The sequence below is a fragment of the Prinia subflava genome, chromosome 9 (assembly GCF_021018805.1).
Source record: "Prinia subflava isolate CZ2003 ecotype Zambia chromosome 9, Cam_Psub_1.2, whole genome shotgun sequence".
Lineage (NCBI taxonomy): Eukaryota > Metazoa > Chordata > Aves > Passeriformes > Cisticolidae > Prinia > Prinia subflava.
Genome location: NC_086255.1, coordinates 26351583 through 26373740, shown reverse-complemented (window position 1 = coordinate 26373740; position 22158 = coordinate 26351583). Strand labels below are relative to the sequence as shown.

At 38.8% G+C, this 22158-nt stretch overlaps 1 protein-coding gene across 1 annotated transcript in view; it reads right to left on the bottom strand.

Annotated features, from left to right (window-relative positions):
• Nucleotides 1-22158, bottom strand: part of GLUD1 (glutamate dehydrogenase 1) — a 28766-nt gene that overhangs the window by 1873 nt on the left and 4735 nt on the right. Inside the window, exons 2-12 of the mRNA XM_063406024.1 lie at nt 14725-14805; nt 13832-13887; nt 12909-12972; nt 11180-11274; nt 7049-7228; nt 5419-5556; nt 4313-4450; nt 4097-4177; nt 3225-3348; nt 2282-2373; nt 318-380 (exon numbers count right to left, since the gene is read on the bottom strand). Of these exons, the coding sequence (XP_063262094.1) occupies nt 318-380; nt 2282-2373; nt 3225-3348; nt 4097-4177; nt 4313-4450; nt 5419-5556; nt 7049-7228; nt 11180-11274; nt 12909-12972; nt 13832-13887; nt 14725-14805 (1112 nt within the window). The remainder of the gene's footprint in view (nt 1-317; nt 381-2281; nt 2374-3224; nt 3349-4096; nt 4178-4312; nt 4451-5418; nt 5557-7048; nt 7229-11179; nt 11275-12908; nt 12973-13831; nt 13888-14724; nt 14806-22158) is intronic.

The window sequence follows — 22158 nt, the reverse complement described above, 5'->3', positions numbered from 1 at the left end:
TTAATTGCAAAGAAATTCTGTACAACCTATTCAAAAACTGTCCCAAAGCCAAACTGTGCCAAGGTAAATACAGGGTGGATATTAGGAGAAAGTTTTTAATGGAAAGAGTGATAAAATACTGGAATGGTCTGCCAGGGGAGGTGGTGGAGTCACCATCCCTGGGTGTGTTTAAAGAATGACTGGATGTAGCACTCAGTGGCATGGTTTGGTTGAGGTGTTAGGGCTGGGCTGGACTTGATGATCTTGGAGGTCTCCTTCAAACCAGTGATTCTGTGATTTTTCTTTCTAGTAAGTCTGTCTAGTTATGCAATATTTACCCGGGCAGAACGTTCCATCGTGTAAGCCAAGCCAGAGTGCACAATGTCTTTCTCAGATGCACCCTGCAACAACAGAGAACAAAATCAAGGTTTAATCTAAGACACAAAGAAATTGTGTGCTGGGGACAATGACATGTTGGATTCCTATAATTACTGAAGCTTTCTCACTCATTCTCTTCTAATAATGAGTGAAGAATCTAAATAGCCTTTACTGTATTACTTGAAGAGTTAGCTACTCAAATCTAAAACCTCAGATGTAAGCACTGAATACTTTTATGGGCCCAGCTTCTAGATGCATGATACTACCATTATCTACTGATGTAGCAATTACTGTTTTCAGCCTTCAGACCACACAGTAAATAGTCAACAAAAACATTTCCAAGAGTCAACAACCAAACAATTGTTTTGAAGACAGGTTTTATGAAGGGCATAGATCCCAAATTCATATACTCCACATTATATCATCCGTTAGCAACTTTATTCCCATTAAAATTTAAATACACAGAACAATAAGCAGTTGGAGAATTAGGATGACTCATTACAGGTTCAATGTTCCATCATCCTGATTGCTGTAATTTACTAATAATTTGACAACTAGCTCCACAAAATACTTGCTTTCCCTCAAATACCAATTTGGGCTGGCAGTAGAAAGTACTAGGTCAGTTTCTATGGTTTGTGCTTAAGAGATCCAGCATTTGCTTTAAGCTACAGAACCCGTCACACATGGCACTCATATAGCCTAACATGTATAAAATGCACCATTCTGGATCAGGCTGAAGTCTTGCTATCATCTGGCTGTATATGCTATCATATGCACTTCCCCTGATTTCTCCCTGAGGAAGCATGGTTTCATATTTTTCACAACTTGCTGGACTTTTTTCCTCTCCTCATTTGTGCCATCTCCTCCTGAATTAGAGCTTAAAACCCAAACCAACGGATGCTTTTAGTTTCCCTGTATCCCTTGGCAGAGTATTGCACACCTGAACTGTCTGCTCTGCTGGGAACCGCCCCCTTATTCTTCATTCTGACCTCACTGTGCTGCTTTTGTTGGGACACATCTCACTCTCTTCCACCACTCCCTGCAGGGAACATCTATCCTTACCCACCTCATTCCATATCCCTCACTCTACAGATCACTGTCCACCTCAGGCCTCCTTCAGGCTAGTAGGACCTAAGTTAGTTCATTGCTGCATGTTGGAGGAGCTCCTGTACTTTTATCTATCCTTGTGATCTTGCTCTGAACTTTTTCCACACTTCCAGTGTTTGAAGATGCAGAGACCTAACCTACACACAGTATTCAGAAGGCAGCACACTCTGAATTCATATGGTGGCATCATTAGTCTTTTCCCTTCAGAACAATTTCTAATGCTGGATTTGCTTATTGATTGCCATGGATTTCTAGGCTTGTATTTTGTCATCACCTCCAAAATTTCCTTTCAAACACAAATGGATGAGCTCAGAACCCATCACTTCATGTGGAAATTTCCCCACCATGTATTGCTACACAACAGATAGCGATGAATTTTACCTGACATTTCTTTGCCCATTGATTTAGTCTTAAAGGAATGAGCTACAGTTTTTCACCCAGCTGTTATTCTGGAGCTACAGAAACATCAAACTATCTGTGGTGTGATATCTTCTTTAAAGATTTTTGGAAAACCAGGCAAACTATATCAACAAGAGCTCCAAAACACAAAAAGCATCTGTATTAAAACTGTAGCTTTTTTACTGTGTTGGAGGTATTTTGCATCGGCTGAAGTAGAAGCCATATTCCAAAGCAGTTCAGGTCACTTGGTTGCTTTCTTTGTTTGGCCATCAGGCTAATTATGTACTAATGCTTTACTTGGGGAAAAGTGCTCCATGATAGCTACAATGGTAAATGGTAATGGTAAAATTTAGATTTCAGTTATAGTATCAGAGTACAGCTCCCCTAACAGTAAAAAAAGCCAGCAGCAACTACTTACCGATATCCTATCTTGAAATTCTGCTGTAGGCACAACTGGAATAGTTCCCCCATGTTTCCCAAATTTTCTTTCCAAGCTTTCCTGAACAGACACTAGAAAAGAAAAAAAAATAGATGCAAGGTAACTGACAAATGTGACATTTTAAGGTTTTTTTTTTTTTCCTTAGGACATGAGCAGTGCGTTGGTATTTTCATTGATATGTATTTCATCTAAGTCCTTGAAATTCTGAAATTCCTAAACAGCAACAAAGAGCATTTGAGATGACACAATCTCGAAGTTAAAGGGATTTAAATGAGAATTGCCATAACACTCCACTACTTTAGAAACACCTCGCAGTGTATGATTTATGAGACAGGCTTATATTTAAAAACTATGCAGGTGTATGTTTTGTTAAGTCCAGTGTCTCAAGATTCTCATATTTTCTACAGAGTACTGTTTAAAATGGAGCAACATCCTCCAGTTCTTCTCCACTGAGCTTCCCCTCTTTATGTAATTATTGTTTCCCAGAATGACCATAAGTGGAGCTGTGAGCCTTTTGCACATTTTCCCAGTGCCTGTCTCTATTATATTATTGGCCTTTACAGAAATCCTTTATTGTTGTCTGTGCAGAAATGGCAACCACTTGAACTTTGAATGCTTCTAAATACCAAGTGTATGGCTGAAAGACATTTATTAAGAAGTAATATATTAAGTGGCTTGACTTTACTATTTTACAAAACTGAGGAAAGGATTAAAAGATAACCAAAAAAAGTATGCATTTTACTTAAGTCATTGGAATTGCAGGTCAGTTAACCTGTGAATCCTTTTCTATTCTTTAGTAAGCAGCAATTACAGATTTCTGGGGAAAATGTGGTGAATTTAAGAGTTCTGTTTCTCCCACATTTGGTGTTTGCTAGTCAGTCTATTAATTAAGCCGTGTGTGGAAGCCGAAGTGAGCACTTACTGAGCAAGTGGTAGTTTGAATCTCTCTCATATTTGAAAGTCAAACGGCCGTAACTGACGTGGTTCAAGTTTTTCAGCCATTCAAAGTAGGACACTGTTACACCACCAGCATTCAGGTAAAGATCCTGCACAGAAAGAAGAAATATTTTGAATTGTGACCGTGTGACAAGAACAGGGCTATCATATCCTGCAAAAGTGAGCAGTATTATGTACAAGGCACCACTTTAAACTGCAGTACAAAGACAATCCAGTTCTTACTCTTACAGGACAACACTCCTTCAGTTCAGGGATTATTTCTACTGATTTAAAATAGAACTTGACTTCAGAACAAATCAGGCTCAGGTGTGCTTGACTGACTACTTACTTCTACTTTAGCACAAGTGTTTAAGAAAATTAGAGCCTTCTTAGGCCATCTCAGTGAGTAAAGGCTGAAGATCAGCTACTCTATCTAGCAAGATCACTTGATCAGGACACCCTTCATTATAGCTTTAATTGTTTAATTTCAAATTATCACCACACATACTCTATACACTCTGCAGTACATAGTTCTGTCAGAGCATTACCTAGACACACCATGTCTACCAACTGGCCAAAATATTTACTCTTCCTTCTTCCTGTGTTTTGTGCATTTTTTGACTGAGCAAATGTCAGCTAATAATCATTATCTTTGGTCATTTACAGTTGTAGTGAGGTCTTTAATAATATTATTATTCTTCAGCAACAGTGACACCCATTTCCTAGACATCAGTTATTAAAAACCACTCGTAGAGAATGAATGGCTATTAATAAAAGCCTTCAACAACTAACATCTTGGTACTCTTCACAAAAGTGCCCCTTTTGTAATGAAAATCTAAGGTCATGATAGAACCTTACAGGGATAACCATGATATTCCGCTCCAAGAAGATTTTGTCAGCTTCAGGAGTTGTAGGCCCATTGGCACCTTCAGCAATAATCTGAAAGAAATCACAGCACAGAGTAACTCAGAGGTAGAGATTTGAGTTTGTTCATGCTGATTATTAGTATTTAGAACATTAGTATTTAACCAGACCATCTCTGTTTTTCATTTCCATTTGAACTCCTTGACTTACCTTTGCTTTAACCTTGTGTGCGTTGGCCTTGGTCAACTGCTTCTCGCTGGCAGCAGGGATGAGAATGTCACAGTCTGTTTCCAGAATGCTGCCCTCAAGTGGCTTTGCTTTGGGGAAGCCCATGATTGTCCCGTGTTGCTGTGTGAAGAAAACAAACCACAGCGGTTTTAGCGTGTTGTGCACTCATACGGATTTCTTCCCTTCTGACTAGCAGAGAGAGAAAAAGGAGAAGCAACAGTCTTAGAGAGACAGCACATAACATAATTCCTATCCTTATTTAGACATAAAAAGCAAGCTACAAAGCTTCAGGAACAATGTTCCCACGACTGAAGCACAACTGCAGTCTGTATAAAGACACTGATAACCATTTGGGCTCTGGAATATTTATAGATTAGAAAAAGGTCCCTCTCAGCTCTTAAAATAGTTTTCAAACAACTGAAATGTCTCATTAGTCTGCTACACCCAGGGTAAGTTGCATCACATAAGATCCAAATGGTTTTTAAAATTCAGTACTACAACAGTAGCCTTTGTTTAGTGGGAGAATTTTCATTCTTTTGAGAAAGAGGGCGATAAAGAAATTCAAATATTCCCTATATAAAAGAAGATACATCAAATAAGCCCCTAAGAAACTTTAAATAGAAGATTGTATTGTGGTGCCAGTGAACTGTCCCCTCAAGTCTGCTTCACTTGGAAACTGAAATAAAAAGACCACATCCCGCTTTCATTATAAACTACACATTCAAGTCACACTGCCAGGCAGGCTTTCATTCTTTCAAAGACATCCAACAGGTAAAAAACAGCAAAAGTACACTTTGTATGTCTTAAATAAATAAATAATCCAATTCTGAAAACAAACTAATTGGCCTGCACACATACAGACATTTTTTTGAGAGTCAGGTCAAAGGGTACAAAAGGTACCCCCTGCATTTGCATTCTTGTTGGGGATAAGAAGGAGAGTCAGAAGAATCAACATTTCTAAGGCATTTTGTAAGGACTGTTCACAGCATGCTTTAAATATCACAACACCAGTGTACAGTCATCAGTCATTCTACATACTTGCAAAGCTGACAAAAATGAAACTCTTTCTGCTTAGCTAAGTTTCATACCAATTTGAAATCTTCTAGCTCCTTTGGGTCAATCCCATCAGGATTCCAGATGGAACCATTAAACTCTCCGACAGCGACGCATTTTGCGCCAAAGCGATGCAAGTATCTCATAGAATGCAAGCCCACGTTGCCAAAGCCCTGAAGGTGGAAAGAGAAAGGGAAAAGTAGTTAACCCTCCAGCTGAAATTATGATTACTGCTAAGGCTTATATAGTTTTGAATAGTTTTTCAGTTATTGGCACATTGTGGCATTAGATGATGCGTATAGGCAAGACAGAAGAAATGCACATACATTCTATTCTTGTCTGAATACCATTGCAGATATTATGCACTGTAGCCAGCAATGTACAGCTGTGATAACTGTTTTATCCTGCAAATATAGAAAGGAAGAGGTAATGCTCCTACCAAAGTGACAAAACTATGATGTTTATCAACCTGGCAACATTCTATGTATCTACTTTATGACTGGCACCCTCTTAAAGGGATTAGTGGATTTTTGTATGACTAGTGACTTAATTCCAGGCCATTAAGTTCCTTTACTTCCAGAACATCAACATTCTGGAAGTAAAGGAACACACATAAAAGTTATATGATCAGTGTTGAAAGTTTGTTGTACAATTCTGTGCTGAAAAAAAGCTGAATAATAAATTCCTGTATAACACAGCTTCAATTATACTTGGTATTTTTGCTTATGTATTAGAAGCAAACTTTAATAGAAGAGTCTGTCATGCATTAGGTCTCTTTGAAATGCTCTAGGCTCATTTTCCTATGAGAATTTTCTGCTTTTCTTATGGCCATGTTTTCAGTCTAAGTTTTGCTTAAGTGCCTGTAGGTTATTCCTCTGCCAGGCATGAAAATGCCAAAGTGCAGGGAGAGGAGTGTGCAGCTGGGCCTGTGCAGGGCAGAGATGTTTGTTCCAGCCCACAGGTTAACCAGAGGACAACTTGGAGGTTACAATTACCCTGCTATTTCTAACAAGCACTTTTTGAAAACAACAAAACAAATCAGTTCATCAAACCCTCCATTTAAAGTACTGTTTAAAGTTGAACGAGTTTCCTTTCTTTGAAATTTTAACAACGACAATGCATACTACTTTCAAAATTCAACTACATACATCCCCAAGTTTTAGGAACACCAAAAACATATATTCAACCCTACAACTTTAGGATAAAAATCTTAGTTTCTGTTTTTCCAACTGCTTATTCCGTAATGGAACAAGAACATAACCCCTCAATTCCTCCTCTCCTTAAATTTTTTATTGTAAAACATTGCAACAAATTTTGTGTGGGTAAGACCAGTGTCACAGCTCACTGAAAAATGTGCTATGCTTTAGTTTAAAGAACTCCTGTAACAGTGTTTCATTTTGGTGTTTGCAGCTTACAAGATCATAAAGACTATAGAGATTTGGCTTTATGCCTGTGGAGTGCAAATGACAGTTAAGTTTATAAAAACCAGTCCAAAATAAAGGACACTGATGTTGCTTGAGAAGTGTTTCTAAAGTTTGAGAGTAAAGGTTAACTTGGAAGTTTTAAAGCTCGCTCAGTTTTTAGGGGCTACAGACTGTTTTAAAAACAGCTCTACCTAAAGTCTGTGTACTACTTCTTTTCCAACAATCCAAGGAAAATAATTACCTGCACAGCAAATGTTTTATCTCCAAATCCTGGAGTCATTCCTAATAAGCTCATGTATGAGGCTTCATTGATGAAATTTTCAATTCCATGGAAGACACCACGACCAGTTGCAGATACACGCCCATGGATGCCACCCTGGCTGATGGGTTTACCAGTTACACACGCATGTGCATTAATATCCTGTAAAACAGCAAAGGACTCATGAGACTTGGAATTTATCAGTCAAAAAACAGCTGGAACAAGAAGTTTTATACACCTCAGACATAACGGGAAACACAAATTTTAAGAGTCAGAACATGATATAGCTTAAATGCCTTTCGTTTGTAAAGATGACTTCCTTCCTCACTTTGTGTGAACACCCCAGAATATTCTGTCAGGAAAGTTGTAAAATGCAGTAGTGGATATGATCTGTTATTTTTATTGCCTCTAAGTGTGTGTGTTAACTTCAGTCTGTGTATCATGGTGACATCCCCAAGCAGACAAATCAAAAAGCTTTCAGGAATGTTTCTCAAAGTCACCTCCTGTTTACAGCCACAATTTCTTTACACCATTACTTTTGATGTCTTAGTTTTTTTAAGGGCTCAGGCATATCCTTGAACTGGCTTTTAACCATCTTTAAACAGTGTTTAGTGTTCCTTTATAACAAATTCAGTTATTTTGCAAGTACAAAATGAGGTATGAAGTCTGCAGTCAGAATACAGGGATGGTCTCAGAGGAAATCTGCAGTTTGAAGGTCATGTGGGAAAAGCTGGGTATTTATTACTTTTATTCAGAAAAGCAGCATTTACAATCAAGCCCCTATTCTTAATTGGGTGGCAATAAAATTAAGTTTTCCATATGCCAGATAGTCAGCCAAGATAAAATAGCTATTTAAAACCATAGCTGATTTTTCTAATTGGAATGAATAACTTGAAAGCAATTCTTCCAAAGCAGCCACTGGACATCCCTCCTCTGCGAGCAGCGGTTCCCATGCTCCCACACCCTGGGAGCACAGTCACGCGGTGCCTTGGCTCCCAGCACCAGTGAGGAGTGGGGATGAAAGAGAATCCACTGAAGTGAGTGTGCCAGCAGCCGGATGGGTTTCCATCCCACCAGGCACAGTCACTGGGGGAGGCTCCCTCTGCCCATCCCTCTGCCAAAGGCATTTGCATGCCTGTGCTGCACCGTGCTTGGTGAGAGGAAGGAGCACACAAAAGTGAGTGCAGGCAGAATGGCTGGGGGAGACTAGAGCCATAATGAAGACTAAAACTATTTACTGTTTGAAAACGATAATGAGTTAACATACAACCCTCTTTAAGAACAATATGGGCTGGGCTTGCCACAGAATTCCTAATTAAGCCTCCCAAAATACAGCTCGCTGCTCTCCATAAGCTGTATGCTCCCTCTTGTGGCACATCAACTGTAACAAAGACTGGCAGGGCTGTTTCCTTGGAACGACCTGGCCTGATGTTTGGATGGACTTTCAGGCTTTTATTCTGTTATATGGTCTTAAACTATGCTTTGGGCTTTGTGCATTCACTAAAGAGGAAATATATTTTATAAATATGTGAAGAAATGCAGCTTCCCACCAGATATAAGAATGTATTTATCAAAGTCCTTTCCTGTGTACCAAAAGTCAGTTGATGGTGTCAGGAAGTACAGAGGAGCGGAAAGGATTAATTTAATAAAAAACTTCAGCCATATATAATTCAGTGATCCAGCAACTTCAGATGGATTTTCTGGAACAGTTAACATGGTAGTTATTAACAACTTGCATGGTTTAGCAAGAAAACAGAGCATGAAGTGGGGGCAGATCCAGGTCTTCCTAAAGTCACATATAAAAACTGATGTCAAAGTCCTAAAATCTTTCGTTTCAAGTCAATAAACAAAAACTTTTAACACATCTTGGGTGAAAACCAAAGAGCATGACTTTTAATGAGAACCTTGAAAAATGGCTTACAGCTAGCATCAAAGACTTCTGTATCAGCACTGGTAGCTTATGAACTTAGTTGGTGATGTTCAGGCACTAAGTTTTGCTCCTTTCTTAACCCCTTTCCCCTCTGCAATGATGTTCTCCTTGTCTCTCCAGCTTCCTGGCTCTGTATGGAAGATTTTGAGCAAACTTCCCTTATCTGTTTATATCTGTTATTTGATTTATCCTTCCCACTTGAACCTTCCTGACCACAGCTGTGTGCAGTGTGCAAGCACAGAGCCATCAGGTCTGTATCTCAGGCAGATCCCTCTCACCAGAGTTATCTTTCCACTCCACTGAATGCAGTCTCTTGCACAGCTTCCATCTGTGTTTGGAATTACAGCTTGTTTCACTTTTGTTCGTTGCTCATCTTCTGCTCTTAGTTCCCTTCTCTTTTCCCCCATGGTCACTTTGATCTTTTTAGTATTCCTTAATTTTGCTCCTGGTGTCCCAATCAGATAGTTATCTGAAACATCTTCCTCTAGAAACTGGCTTTGGTGGATTATTCCCTTTTTTGCAGCCTTGTCAGAATTCCCACTTTCCTTCTCCACTACCTGGTCATTCTCCACAAGAGCTCTGGAGTTCCACTGTAGCTACTACTTTCTCTTGAGTGTACAAATATGCAACCCCCCCCCCAAAAAAGTGAACTAACATTCCTCCCCACCCCTTTCCATTATTTAATTAACTTTGCAGATAAGTGTTCCTGAATCCTCTCAAGTTTTTTTATTTCTCAATAAAACTGCCATACAGAAGGAGCCTAAAAAGAAGCTGTTGTAGCATAATTCCAATTTTAATCCTCAGTAATTATTTTCTTTTCTGTTGTCATTGAATCATAAGAATGCGTAGGACTACGCAATAACGTGAGATTATAAAGTAGAAAGAATAAGAAATTCATCCATTTGAAAACTTCTCTATCAGGTCTTAGTTTAATTTTTTTAAAAAATGGAGCTGTTGTATAAAACTCCATGACAACTCTTCAAATCTTAAAGCAGGTCACTTGCTGTGATCCTTCTTGTCAGTCTTAATAATACAGTGCTGTTGTATCACAATGAAATACACATTTTAGTGCAGTAAGTTAAATGTTAAAATTCAATGCTTTGAGGCAGTAGTTTTGCTTTAAGTTGGAATTTTAAGTTCTGACTGAGGGAATGAGTTGCCCTGCATGTTGAAGTCCTTCTGAAGTCATAACTTTGGCTTTTTGTCAGATATCAAGTTTTAATTAAAATATTTACCTATGTGAATAGCAAAAAGCAAATGATGTTTCACGGTGATATCCCTAACAGAGAGCTCTGTGTAGAAGTGATTTAACTCAAGTAATCAGCATGGCACGGCTGATTCCTCAAGCATTCCTTTTTCCCTTCCATAAGATACCCCAGCCTGTATTTCAGACTTAGGATAACAGTGCCACTCCACCTGCCACGGCCTCAGACAAGGCTCGTGCCAGGAGCCTGCCTGAGGACAGCCGGGCACATCTGGAGCAAAATAAGTTGTCCCAAATGCATTTTTTCTTTGCTCTGACCCATGAAAGTATACAACAAAAGTGTTTGGTTAACAGGTACAAGTAACCCCACTGACACAAGGACAAAGGCCAAACCAAGGGCTAGCATTAAAAAGTAATTTTTAAAAACTTTAGGTTTTTTATTGCTTCCTAGGCTATAAATTGTCACTATCTTTTTGCTTTACACTTTGAAGAATTTGCTGAAGTCCACAACGAAACTTGTTACTTCTAGAAGACTGCAGAGAATCTTAAAACTTTTACAAGTTGTACCAATAGTGTGAACTTAATTTGCATGGTCTCTTGAATGAACAAAACCACGAGAATATATTTAATAAAATTTATAAATTCAGTTATCAGTTAACAACTTTAAATTAGTAATTACAGTACCAATAAAAAACAGAGGAAATTATAGAAATAGAAACCAATTTTAGACTATATACACCTTTAAAAACAGTGTATTTTCTTTTTGTTGAACAGTTGCAATCAGTGTTGTATCAGAGAAGCTTCTTTTCAGGCTAGAATAAGAATATTATCCCTAAAGCTATTTTTCCTTTGCTCTACCCTAAAATCCTCACACCACTAAGGCTGTCACAGTTTGCAAGAATATTTTTAGATCCAGTAAGTAAACAAATTGCTATGATTAGGCAGCTTTTCTGCTTGAAAGCCTCAGCTCAAGACTTACATAGTGTCCTATGGTACTGGCATAGGTGTCAGCAATCCAGGACATCTCCCTCTCCCCCGTGCTCATATCAGGAGCAGGCACATCCACACCGGGTCCTGTGGGCAACAGAAAAACAGCTCGTAAGGATCAAACACAAACAGTTCTTTTCAATCATTATTCCCTTGGGAACTGTGCAGGCCTTGGCAGAGAAGAACTGTTTTCCTGTTTATTCCTCAGTTTATTATACAAACAACATAGTCTTCTGGATTCAATGCAGTTGTAGATGCTGTGTCACACCTTTTTACAATATTATCAAAACCCCTCACCTTTTCATAAGCCATTTGATAAAACAGTGAAGGCCAATTTGTCAATGAAAAGTCAGAGCAAGATAGTGCATCAAAAGTGGTTTGGTTCTTTTACAGGGAGAGTGCTATCTAGGTATGATTTCTATATGCTGTGATGTTGATTGGATTCTTTTGCATAAGCATTTCCTTTCTGTTTCTGCGTGAGCTTAAATTGAAGGTAGGCTGTTCCTAGTCATTGCACTGTAGCATATGCATTTGATTTTATTGCTTATTTCAAGAAAGGTTTCCTTTTCTTGATGAAATAAACCTTTAAAAGAAGTCTCACACATCTGTAGAAATAAAAAAAAACCACTTGTTTTTGTAGATGGCTAAAAACAGTTTTCCCCAGACTATTTAAGATTATAGAAACTTGCTGATCAGAATATTATATGCAACTCTGCCCCAAGAATTTTTTCCAAGTATTTTTAAAAGGTTTGTGGAAGTCATGTAGCACCAACCAGAGAGCCAAAATAGAAAACAATTTTATCAAACCCTTTTAATTGTCAGTGAACTAATGATCATTATAGCTTGCACTGTGTATAGTACAACCATAGTCACGTGTAACATCAGTAAGTGTGTTTACAAAGGAGCTTAATTTAGATGATAAATACTCTGTCTGGAAGAGCAGATGACAAACACTCTGGCTGAAGAGTAAGAAAATGCAGATAACAGGATAGACATTCCCAAGGCAGTTAGATAGCAGGAATACATGACAGACCTTTAACTAGTTACATGCCTCATTATTCATCTGAGTGAGAACCTTCTCTGGGTAAAGCTGCTCCCTTTGATTAAAAGTTGAGCTGGTAATATTCAGGTTTTTGCAAAGGAGGTGTCCAGACAGCAAAGCCAGCAGAACAGCTCAGGGCTGAGTGAATGAAGTCCCCACTGCCACTACAGAGGCTGAGGCTCTGTTACAACAGGCTCCTGTGCTTCTTGCCTACGCTTCCCTTGCAGCCTCTGGTTGCCATGGGTGAAGCCATCAACTTTTGCTGGGGTGGATCTTCTACTTCCTTCCTCTCTTTCCTCAGATACTTGCCAAAAGCCTCAACTGAGACTACAGGGAGCAGTAACAGTGAAGAGTTTGCTATTAGAGATTAAAACTGCAACAAATGTGGTCACCATTTTATGATCTAACTCTGAGAAAAATGTGATTCATTTCAGATTCCAAGACCTCAGCTTTTGTGGCTTCTCATAGCAGAACAGCCACCAGAAAAAGTTGACATAGTTCCTTTTAAAATGCACTAGGATGCAATGACTCAATTCTTTGTGGTTCTTGCTAAAAGTTCTGTACCCAAACCGTTTACAGTTCTCAGAAATACTGTTATTTAAGGAGATTATCTAACAGACACTGCCAATGCACAATAAATCAGATTCCTAAATTGGAAAAGCAAAGCTGCCCAACGTACCAATAAAGCCCTTTTTTGCCAGCTCCATGGTAAACCTTCTTGTGATCTTTTCCAATTCATTGTCCTATAGAGAAAATGCAATAAATATCAGAGGAAATCATTAGTGCTTATGAGTATTTGCTCAAACTTAGCCCAAGCATAAGCGAACGCCCTCTTCTTTTAGTAGGAAGCATGATTCATAATTTATGTAATTTATATGCCACTCCTAGCAGACCGCTGGTATTCAGGCAGCACAAGAAACATTGGGCTTTCTTTCTGTACATTCTGATCCATGACAGGAGCATGGCACAGGAAGAACCACCTGTGCCCACAGCAGAGATTTCCAGCAAACAAATCTGATATCCCGTGTGAGCGATTTACAACCAGCAAGAGCAGGAGCTGGCCCTGCCAGCTGTGTACTTGACACAAATCCTTACGGGACCTCTGAGCTTAGAATATCTGTTATGTATTCTAGTATTCCTTTCTGTACAAGTTGTTTTAATTAGGGCAAGAAGGCAAGCCTGCAGTAAACCTTTTATAAGCCAAGTTAGTTATTATTCACACTGGAACACTGCATAGAATGGTTTAATGGAGCATAAAACTATTAGTCAAAATAAACAAAAACATTAACTTTTTTTTTCGAAGAGTAACTTGATTTAAGCTTTTATTAACAGTATCAACTTAAAAAAAATCCAGGTTCCAAATTATTCGTAGTCTCCTGATTTTCAGAAAAAAAAATAAATAATTGAAGTATTCCACCTCTGAAACACAGACGTTTTAAAAATTCTTTTCCTACCTATTGCATGCACAGGCTGCATTCAGCCTTTACAGAGGCAGAAGTGGCAGGAGGTTTTAAGTGGTCAATAATGCCCTTAGAAGAGCTTTTTTAACTGGCTGGCTTCAGTATTGCAGATAACCAAATCTTTATCTATGATTAGGCTTACTGTGTAGTTCTTGGGATTGATCTTGACACCAGCCTTTGCCCCACCAAATGGCACATCTACAAGAATGCAAAGGAAAATCATTTTACTTTTTCAACAATAAAGGCAGAACACATGAGAAAGATGTGTAATTATATCTTTGATTGTAGCAGTGATTTTGGTTTTGCCATGTTTATGGCTTCTGGAACTGTAAGTTATAATCTGATCTAGGTACTCTGATAAAAATGGGAGATCTTTCAAGGCATTTCAGAAAATGATCTTTAAAAGTCGAAAGCTCATTATTTACATTTTCTATGCTTAAGTATCTCTTGTCCTTGACACATGTAGAAATAGTAAGTTTTACCTTTTATATTTTACTGGTTTAGCTCAAAAATTTTACTTTGGAAGGCCTAAGGACATCTATATACATTAGGAAAGTATTTTCTTTTCCTACTATAATATGCAGATTCTCTCTTATACTCCTCTACAATTTAGTAGCTATGTAAAAATTATACTTCTTTATAACCCATAAAGGAATTTTATCCTTCTCTCTCCACAGCTCCCCTGCCTGAATCCTTTATAGCCTCCATCTGTTCCCCCTAAAAAATGAGTCCCTACTAATTCAAGTTTGTCTTACTTGAATTTGAGTTCAAGATGCAGTACTTTCTATAGGAGAGGGTAGGTAGCAGAATTTGGAATTTTCAAATGAAAATGCAACCTTATTGAAGTATTTTCTTTAACAGCAGAGGGAATATGTATTATTATTTTGGTCACTATAGATTTTTCCCACCTTGCTACAGATTTGAGATTAGTATCTGAAATTAATTTTAATCCTTCCCATGTTTGTTTTTAATGTAATTACATCAGTACTGATTGAAACTGAAGATTGAAATCTTGCTTGCAGAATGAGCACTTACCAACGACTGCACATTTGTATGTCATGAGGGATGCTAAGGCTTTCACTTCATCCACACTAACGTCCATACTATAACGAATACCTGCAGAAGACACACGAGAAAAAATAGGAATTCACTAAACAACTTCGTAAGTATTTATAAATTGGGAAGGTAATTCTACACCAACAATCTTTAACATGCAAGTAGGTCGTTTATTCACTTATTTACTCTAAGAGGTAAAGAACAAGACCCTGCGCTCCTACTTAAATATCTATCTTTTATCTAGCAGAAATTCACTACTTCAGTAATTTTCTAGGAAGTACTTAATGGCAGCACTCAGCCTTAGGGAAAAAAGTGAATATTCCTTGTGATGAATAAAGCTGACAGGTAGCTAAGAACAGAGTTTTCAAAGGGTGATAAAGCTCTTCAGCATTGCACAAGATCTTTAGCTTTGGACTTCATTCATTGTAGTTACAAGATTAACTTGGTTCCTGAGCATAACTTATCAGTACAGGTTATAATCAAGGTCTTTTTGATAGAGTAGTACAAGCTCCTGTTAAGTTCTAGGCCTTGGCTTCAAGGCCCTGGCTGCTTGGCACAGCCACAAAACAAAAAGCAACAAACCACTCTGCTAGTTCCATTTTTTCAAGGCATTTTGAGGGAATAGTGCTATCCCAACAATCTTGTGAGACAGGCCACCCATCCCACATCCACATGGGAGCCAGCCCACATCTGCATTCCCTGCTCCAAGTCACTCAGCAAGGCTGCAAGTGTGTGCTGACACGTGGTACAAATGCAAATTCAATTTGTTTGTGTGCTGGCAGCACTCAGATGCAAAATAGGTGAACCCAGCATTGAAGGCAGTTCAAAGCTGAGTAAAAAAGTGGCTACACAAAGGTAAGGAGACCTTTCACCTGCCTGACTCTTACCAGTCTTCTGAAAAATGGAAAAACCCCAATAAATAGATTGAACCCAAAGTTAAGATTCATGTATCTAAGGTAGCTGGAGAGTAGGAAATATTTAACCAAACTGACAGGGCAGATATAGAGAACTAGAGAAGCTTGCACATGACGTTTGAGATCAACATGTGCCCAAAGTCACGTGGCCACAACCAAAAGGGGCCTACGGCTGCATGTTTGCTTCTGTCCAAGCTTCTCCTACTTAACTATTAGCAGAGCCATGAATAATTAATTATTCCCACTCTACTCCCCAAATCTTTGGCTGTAGGTTCTGCCAAGTTGCTCAGTGGTTTGTAGTAGGCACAGAGTGTCCTTTAGATGCCAGAACATGGCACCACAAATTTCCTATTATGTAAAGAGAAGACCATATTCAGGTTCTCAGGAGTGAAAAAAGGCCAGCATACATTATCTAAACTAAAGCACTGTGCTGCTATGAAAGCCATTCCTGAATGCTCTGGAAACAATCCCAGTTTCAAAGGAACTAAGTGCTGCTCAAATAAAGCCGAGGGCCAAGTGCTGCTTTCTTATGTGAGTTCAATCAGTAAAAGAAAGTACCGTGCCTCTGCAGAACAGAATTTAAATTTATTGTGTGTATGGGGGAAGGGTGGTCTCCAAAAGCAAACTAAGTAGTTTCTGACTTAGATAGATGCAAAGAGTTAATGGCTGAGCTTTCAATAACCTCCCTAGGGGAAGTAATATTCAAAACTTAAGTAGAACATATCAGAGCCCAAAAGACCAGTCAAAGTTAGAACTGTGTTGGGGCTTTTTTAGTATGTCTTACTCTGATCCTTCAGAGGAGCAGTTATCCTTCTGTCAAGCTCTGAGCAAGAATGAGCACTACCTATGGCACTGGCTGTGCTGTCTGGGGAAATCATTCCCCCTTGGTCGAGCAGGTACTCGGGGACAGGTCTCATCTGAGTATTGCTCAAGCCAGCCAAGTTTGGAGTCACAGCCTACGCTGGCCAGAAGTGAACTCTGCCCCTCCACCTCCAGCTGAACTAGATCACTGTGTATTTATTCAACCCATATACTTATTTAAACTTCCAAGCTGTGTATAAAAAGCAGTTTTGCTATAAATGCAGTCCTGCAGGCACACAAAAGGTTGTTTATTGATATGTGAAAAGCAGCAAGGAGACTAAATACTTTGGGATAGTTATCTTGTAGAGTTTAAAGAGAGAAGCAAAATACAAAAAGAGAGGGAAGCCTGTTCTGCAAATTATACAGAAGATAAGATCTGAAGAGGTAAACAGGCAGCACCTTAACTAGAAGTGCTACTGCAGGTATTCACTCCAGTGCATTTAAACCAGCTAGACCTCTGGTTCCTTGTATTACAGTCAAGGATTACCACAAACTTTGATGTAATAAATGTTAAGTTTTCATATCAAGGTAAATAGGGAAAAAAGCTCCAAAACTAACAAAATACTGATAGTATTTCAACTGAGCTGCCTATCTGTCAGCCATGTACACATACCAGAACATAGAAAACTTTTGGGCTTGAGATCAAAACTTTTCTCTTCTGTACAACTTTGTATTTCTGAATAAGGTTTAACTCCTTTTCCAGGCCTTTAAACAGTTGTCATTAAAATGGCTTGACTGCTGGCTTTATCTTCGTAAGTGGAAGCATAGTCAATTCTGAGAATTGTGCTGACTTTACTGGTCACTCTTCTCTAGTTTATGTGGTAAGATCTTTCATGAGGTGAAGTTCAGGGTGTGAACCTCGGTTCTCTGACAGGTGTGATGGATTTTTCCCTTCCCTGGCAGGGGCACATAACATTTAAGATGCACTAACATTTCATTCCTTTTCACAATTCAGCCAGTCAGTGTTTCCCAGGAATTGTAATTACTCTACAGGAGGGCCACCTCTTGAAAGGGAAGTTATTTGTGCTAAGCTGTTAAGACTGATGAGAAGCAGGCATCTGAGAATGCTGTACATTCCATCTGCAAGCAGATGCACAAAGATAAAAGACTTATTTAATTTCTATTCTATTTGGACATCATTGAAATTTAGTTTGACAGCTTCCTAATTTGGCAGGAGTACTGCCACACATTTGTGTGACTCTTTTGGCAGAGTTACTACGCATTCAATAGCCTGAGTCTAAAAATGGACCATATGCACAGATAAAATACTGGGATTGGTTTTTTGGCTTTTTTTTTAAGGTTCTCACTACATAAAAGCAAACAAAGTCACTGTTAGGTAGCAAGATTACGATTTTTTAAAACTCTGGCATATCCCACGCAGTAAGTCTCTGGAAACTTGTGCCTTTTACAGCAAACTAACTACAAAAAATAGTTTAAAGAAAGCCTCAAGTTACAGTATGACTCATGGCCATGGAAAATACTTTTCATTGGAAAACATATGAATTCTTGTTCTCGTTGAGAATTCTCTTTCCTTACCACACCCTACGAAGTCAAACAGTATGCTAAGAGTGACTTTGTTTTTCTATGCACAAAGGCTTGTACATGAGGAAATGTTTTCATTTAATTTTTTAGTATTGGTCAGTATATAGAGAAGGCTTTATTACTGCACTGCAGTGTCTAAGCTTTTAAAACTGCTTTTTTACAATCTGTATTATGGAGATATTATACTTCACTCAGATACCTCTTCATATCAAAGTAGTCTTTATCAGCAAGGCTACTTTGGATTCTACAGTAATAGCAGTCAGTTACCATTTTAATGATTTTATCATTTTGTAATAAGGGGTGTACTATCATACCCATAACAAAGACCTTGATTTCCAAGAAAACTGGATTATACATCCTACTAGATTTTACACTGTACAGATTTCAGTATGTTCTGTGATGTTAAGTGTGTTTATTATGCTGCCTTAGAAAATGTGGTGTACAGAACCAGCAGCTTTTCACGGATGACTACTGCCTTTCTATTACGCCTACAAATCTATTTAGGGCAGCTCGTGTCACTATTTTCTGAGCTGCTTGTGGAGTGATCCTAAATGGCACTACCTACATGTGCCCTCACTACTAACCAGCACGAGGTACTCAAAGTCTCAAAAAACCCGAAACAATTGCCATAGCAACAGTTCAAAGCAAAACACTTGGAAACCTACTCCTCCTGCACTAAATATCTTGCAAATCTTAGTAAGTCTCTCAAGTTCCCCAGAACATCGAACACATTTGCATCTCAGCCTAAATTATTAATATCTAACCAAGGGTTTTGTCCTGCTTTGACTTCAGTGTTTTTGTCTGGTTGTCATGTTCTTCTGAACTTTGGAACTAATTTGGTTCCTTTACAGATGACAATTCCTGTTAATATAGTGCATTTGTTCTGCTCACCTCTAACTGCAAAGTGTTTGCTCATCAAAAGAAGCCTTCCAGAGCAGCAGCTATCCTACCCTACCCATACAGCAGCACAGATGTCATGATCTCCTCTTCTAGGACTGACTGCAGGCAGGTTCATCCCCCAGTCAGCAGCACTGGAGTCTGCAGCAGCTCTGTGGGTTAGCAGCTTGCCTGACCCTGTCCACAGGCTGGAGTCCAAATCCACAGTCTGAAGGAGCTTCAGTATAGAAGCTCACCTATGGATTCCACAAAATCCACAAATCAGCCCCAGCACTTACTGCAGTGCCTTAGATCCTTAATGTTTTGACTCTGGATTATGTATAGTATTTTCATGTTTGATAAGTAAGCAAGTGCAATTGTCATTTTACTACCATCAAACTAAGTATTCACTGACACCTAACTCAGTAGGGACATATTGTCCAAGCAATTCTTAAGCCCTTTCAGAACACACACATTTTTCTAGACTCAGAAAAACAATCCAGCCTTCCCAAGAATGAAACTGCTGAGCCTTATTTAACCATTTGGAAAGTGTGGTAAACAGCACAGTGACCAATTTGTAATTATTGAAGACAAAGAAATTCCAGAAAAACGTAACAAAGCAAGATGAGTAATTCAGTACTGGAAAACAAGAACACTGTACACCAATCAGCAACAAGAACCACTAATTCCTCAATTCAATTCACTAACTGCCAAGAGAGGAGATAAAATATTTATCTCTTCCTACACAGCACTAGCCAGCTATAAAGCTGGGGCAGGACAGACTTTCCCTTATAGAAACACTCCATTGCTTTCCTTTAAGCACCAGTATATATAAAATGACCATAAGGTACTCAGCCACACAGAATACTTCAGTATACCACTTATTGTATGCTTTAATAAGCTGCACTTGAAATATGCTTAAACATATACATATATTTCAGTCCATGATGAGAAAAGCCAACAATTTTCTCTATTCAAAAATGACCTCTGGTGCATTGATAAGACTTGGTGTTTTAAATGTGGATACAGCAAATTTAGTACACTACCAGGCAAGCAGATAGGACATGAATTTATGCACTTAGGATGTGGCTATGAAGTAAAGTCTCTCACCCACAGAAGTACCTCAGCCCCATGTAAAGGATTAGGTCACTCATTAAAGTGCACTCAGCACAGCAGTAACAAGGACAGAAACAGGGAGATACAGTAAACTGCTTCAACACAGATATTATTATTACCATGTGCAGGGGGGTGTGTGCAGAGGGCGGAAATAACAAGTTGGCCCTGGCTGGTCCAAATGCCATAGGAGCCACAAAACAAGAAGCCACCACAGTGCTGACATGAGGCAGGCAAACTCTGTGCTCCTTCTAAGAGTCTAACTCCTAACAAGATTGTTGCAATTCATGCATCAAAAAAGTGCTTGCTAGGATCACCCAGAGAACAGGAGGGAGACTATCACACAGGAGATTCCTCTCCCCAACACGTGTTTATGCAGAAAGCCCAATGCTGAGAGAGGTATGATCTCTCTATAAATAGACAAAGAGCCAACAGTAGCAAGGAGAAACAACTATTTAAGATCAAGGACAAAGCTGGCTACCGCAGCAATGGTATGAGCTGACTATATGAAAAAGCTGAGACTAAAAAGATTCACAGCCAAAAGAGCTAGGCATAGCCTCTTACAAGAAATCAAAGGTAAAAACAAAAATCTGATATGGTTCACATTACAACTAGCATATTAAAAGACAGTAAAAGACAAGAGACACATTCCTTTCCTTGTTTTTAATTTGCAATTTAAATGTATATCCACTGTTGCACTAAATGAGAAGTTAGATAAGCTACAATAAGAGAATAGAAACCTACAAAAATTGGTCAGAGGTCTCTCCCAGTTTTAATGATTCTACAAAAGTAAGGCACTTGTATAAGCTTTAGTGTGGCAAGTGTTATCACAATTAGGCTAATTACCTTTTTTCCCCCCAAAAAACCCTCTCACACTCCTTTGGAGTTAGATCAGTGTCCAAGGTTTATTTCAGGTTACAGACAGTCCATGTTACAGTTCCATCTGTTGCATGGTCCATGGGGTACATTTCCATGTCTTACTGGAAAGACCCTAGGCCAAAGGCACAAGCTCTTAACTTGCACTCATGCATGATTTAAAAAAAGCAAAACTACTAACTCAACCCCAAGATAAACAGCTCTGCTGATTCCAAAATACCTTACTGCACTACTCCTTATCCTCCTAGAAAAGGAATAAATAATGCTGAGACAGCACATGGGGTTGTACTGGCCCAAGTCCTGCATGTACAGGTTTTTCTTTTGCAAGTAAGGTTTCCATCATCAGGTATGTACACTGTTTTAAACACTATAATGTCTGCAGCAGAGGGTATTTTGTGACTGGGCACTGAGATCGGTGCCAGCCTTGGACCTCTGCAACTGCAGCAAGGGTGGCATGAACAGAAGTCACCTTATGCAGTAAGAAACTCACTAATACGAACTCATGAGCCAAGCAAGAGGATAAATCCTGACAGGCAGAATAAAAGCGGCCAAGACCAGACAACAGGAAAGTTTTGGAGTGCAGAATAGCTCCTTCCACTGACCAGCCAAGGCAGCACCACACAGGAAATCAAATTCATCCACCTCCAAGTCAATTGAACAAACGAAGTAAGACTCATTTGTCTTCACACAAAAGAGTGAACTCTGAAGTATTGTTTGACAGAGCTTTTCAAAATTCCTCTGTAAATGAAAGTTGTACTAAATCGAGTCCAGAACTAAAGATGGTTTTAAAGCCTTTCTGAACCGAGGAAGCAGCTGAGACTCGGTTACAGCAATTTGAGTGAGCACAAACAAAAGTTAGGCTGTTTCTGGGTCTGATTCATTTGGTTTCATTTATAACAGACCTGTTGGACAGTTGGTTAAAATGGAAAGTCTTGAAAAAGGTTTAAAACCATTTAACAGCATTATTCCCATAGCAAATGCTGCCTAACAAACATAGAATCACTTCCATACTACTAAACAGGTAAAAATTCAGTAAGTTTGTTTTCCATTTAATGAATAGAAATCTAATTAAATGATAAATTTAATGATAAATTTAACGACCATTTAATGATAGCCATCAGCAACCTCATAAAAGATACTTTAACCAGTTCAACACATCCCATAGAACCTAATGAAATTATTTAGAAGAATTTATTAAGTAGCAACTGCCAGAGTACTTTCCAACAAAGTC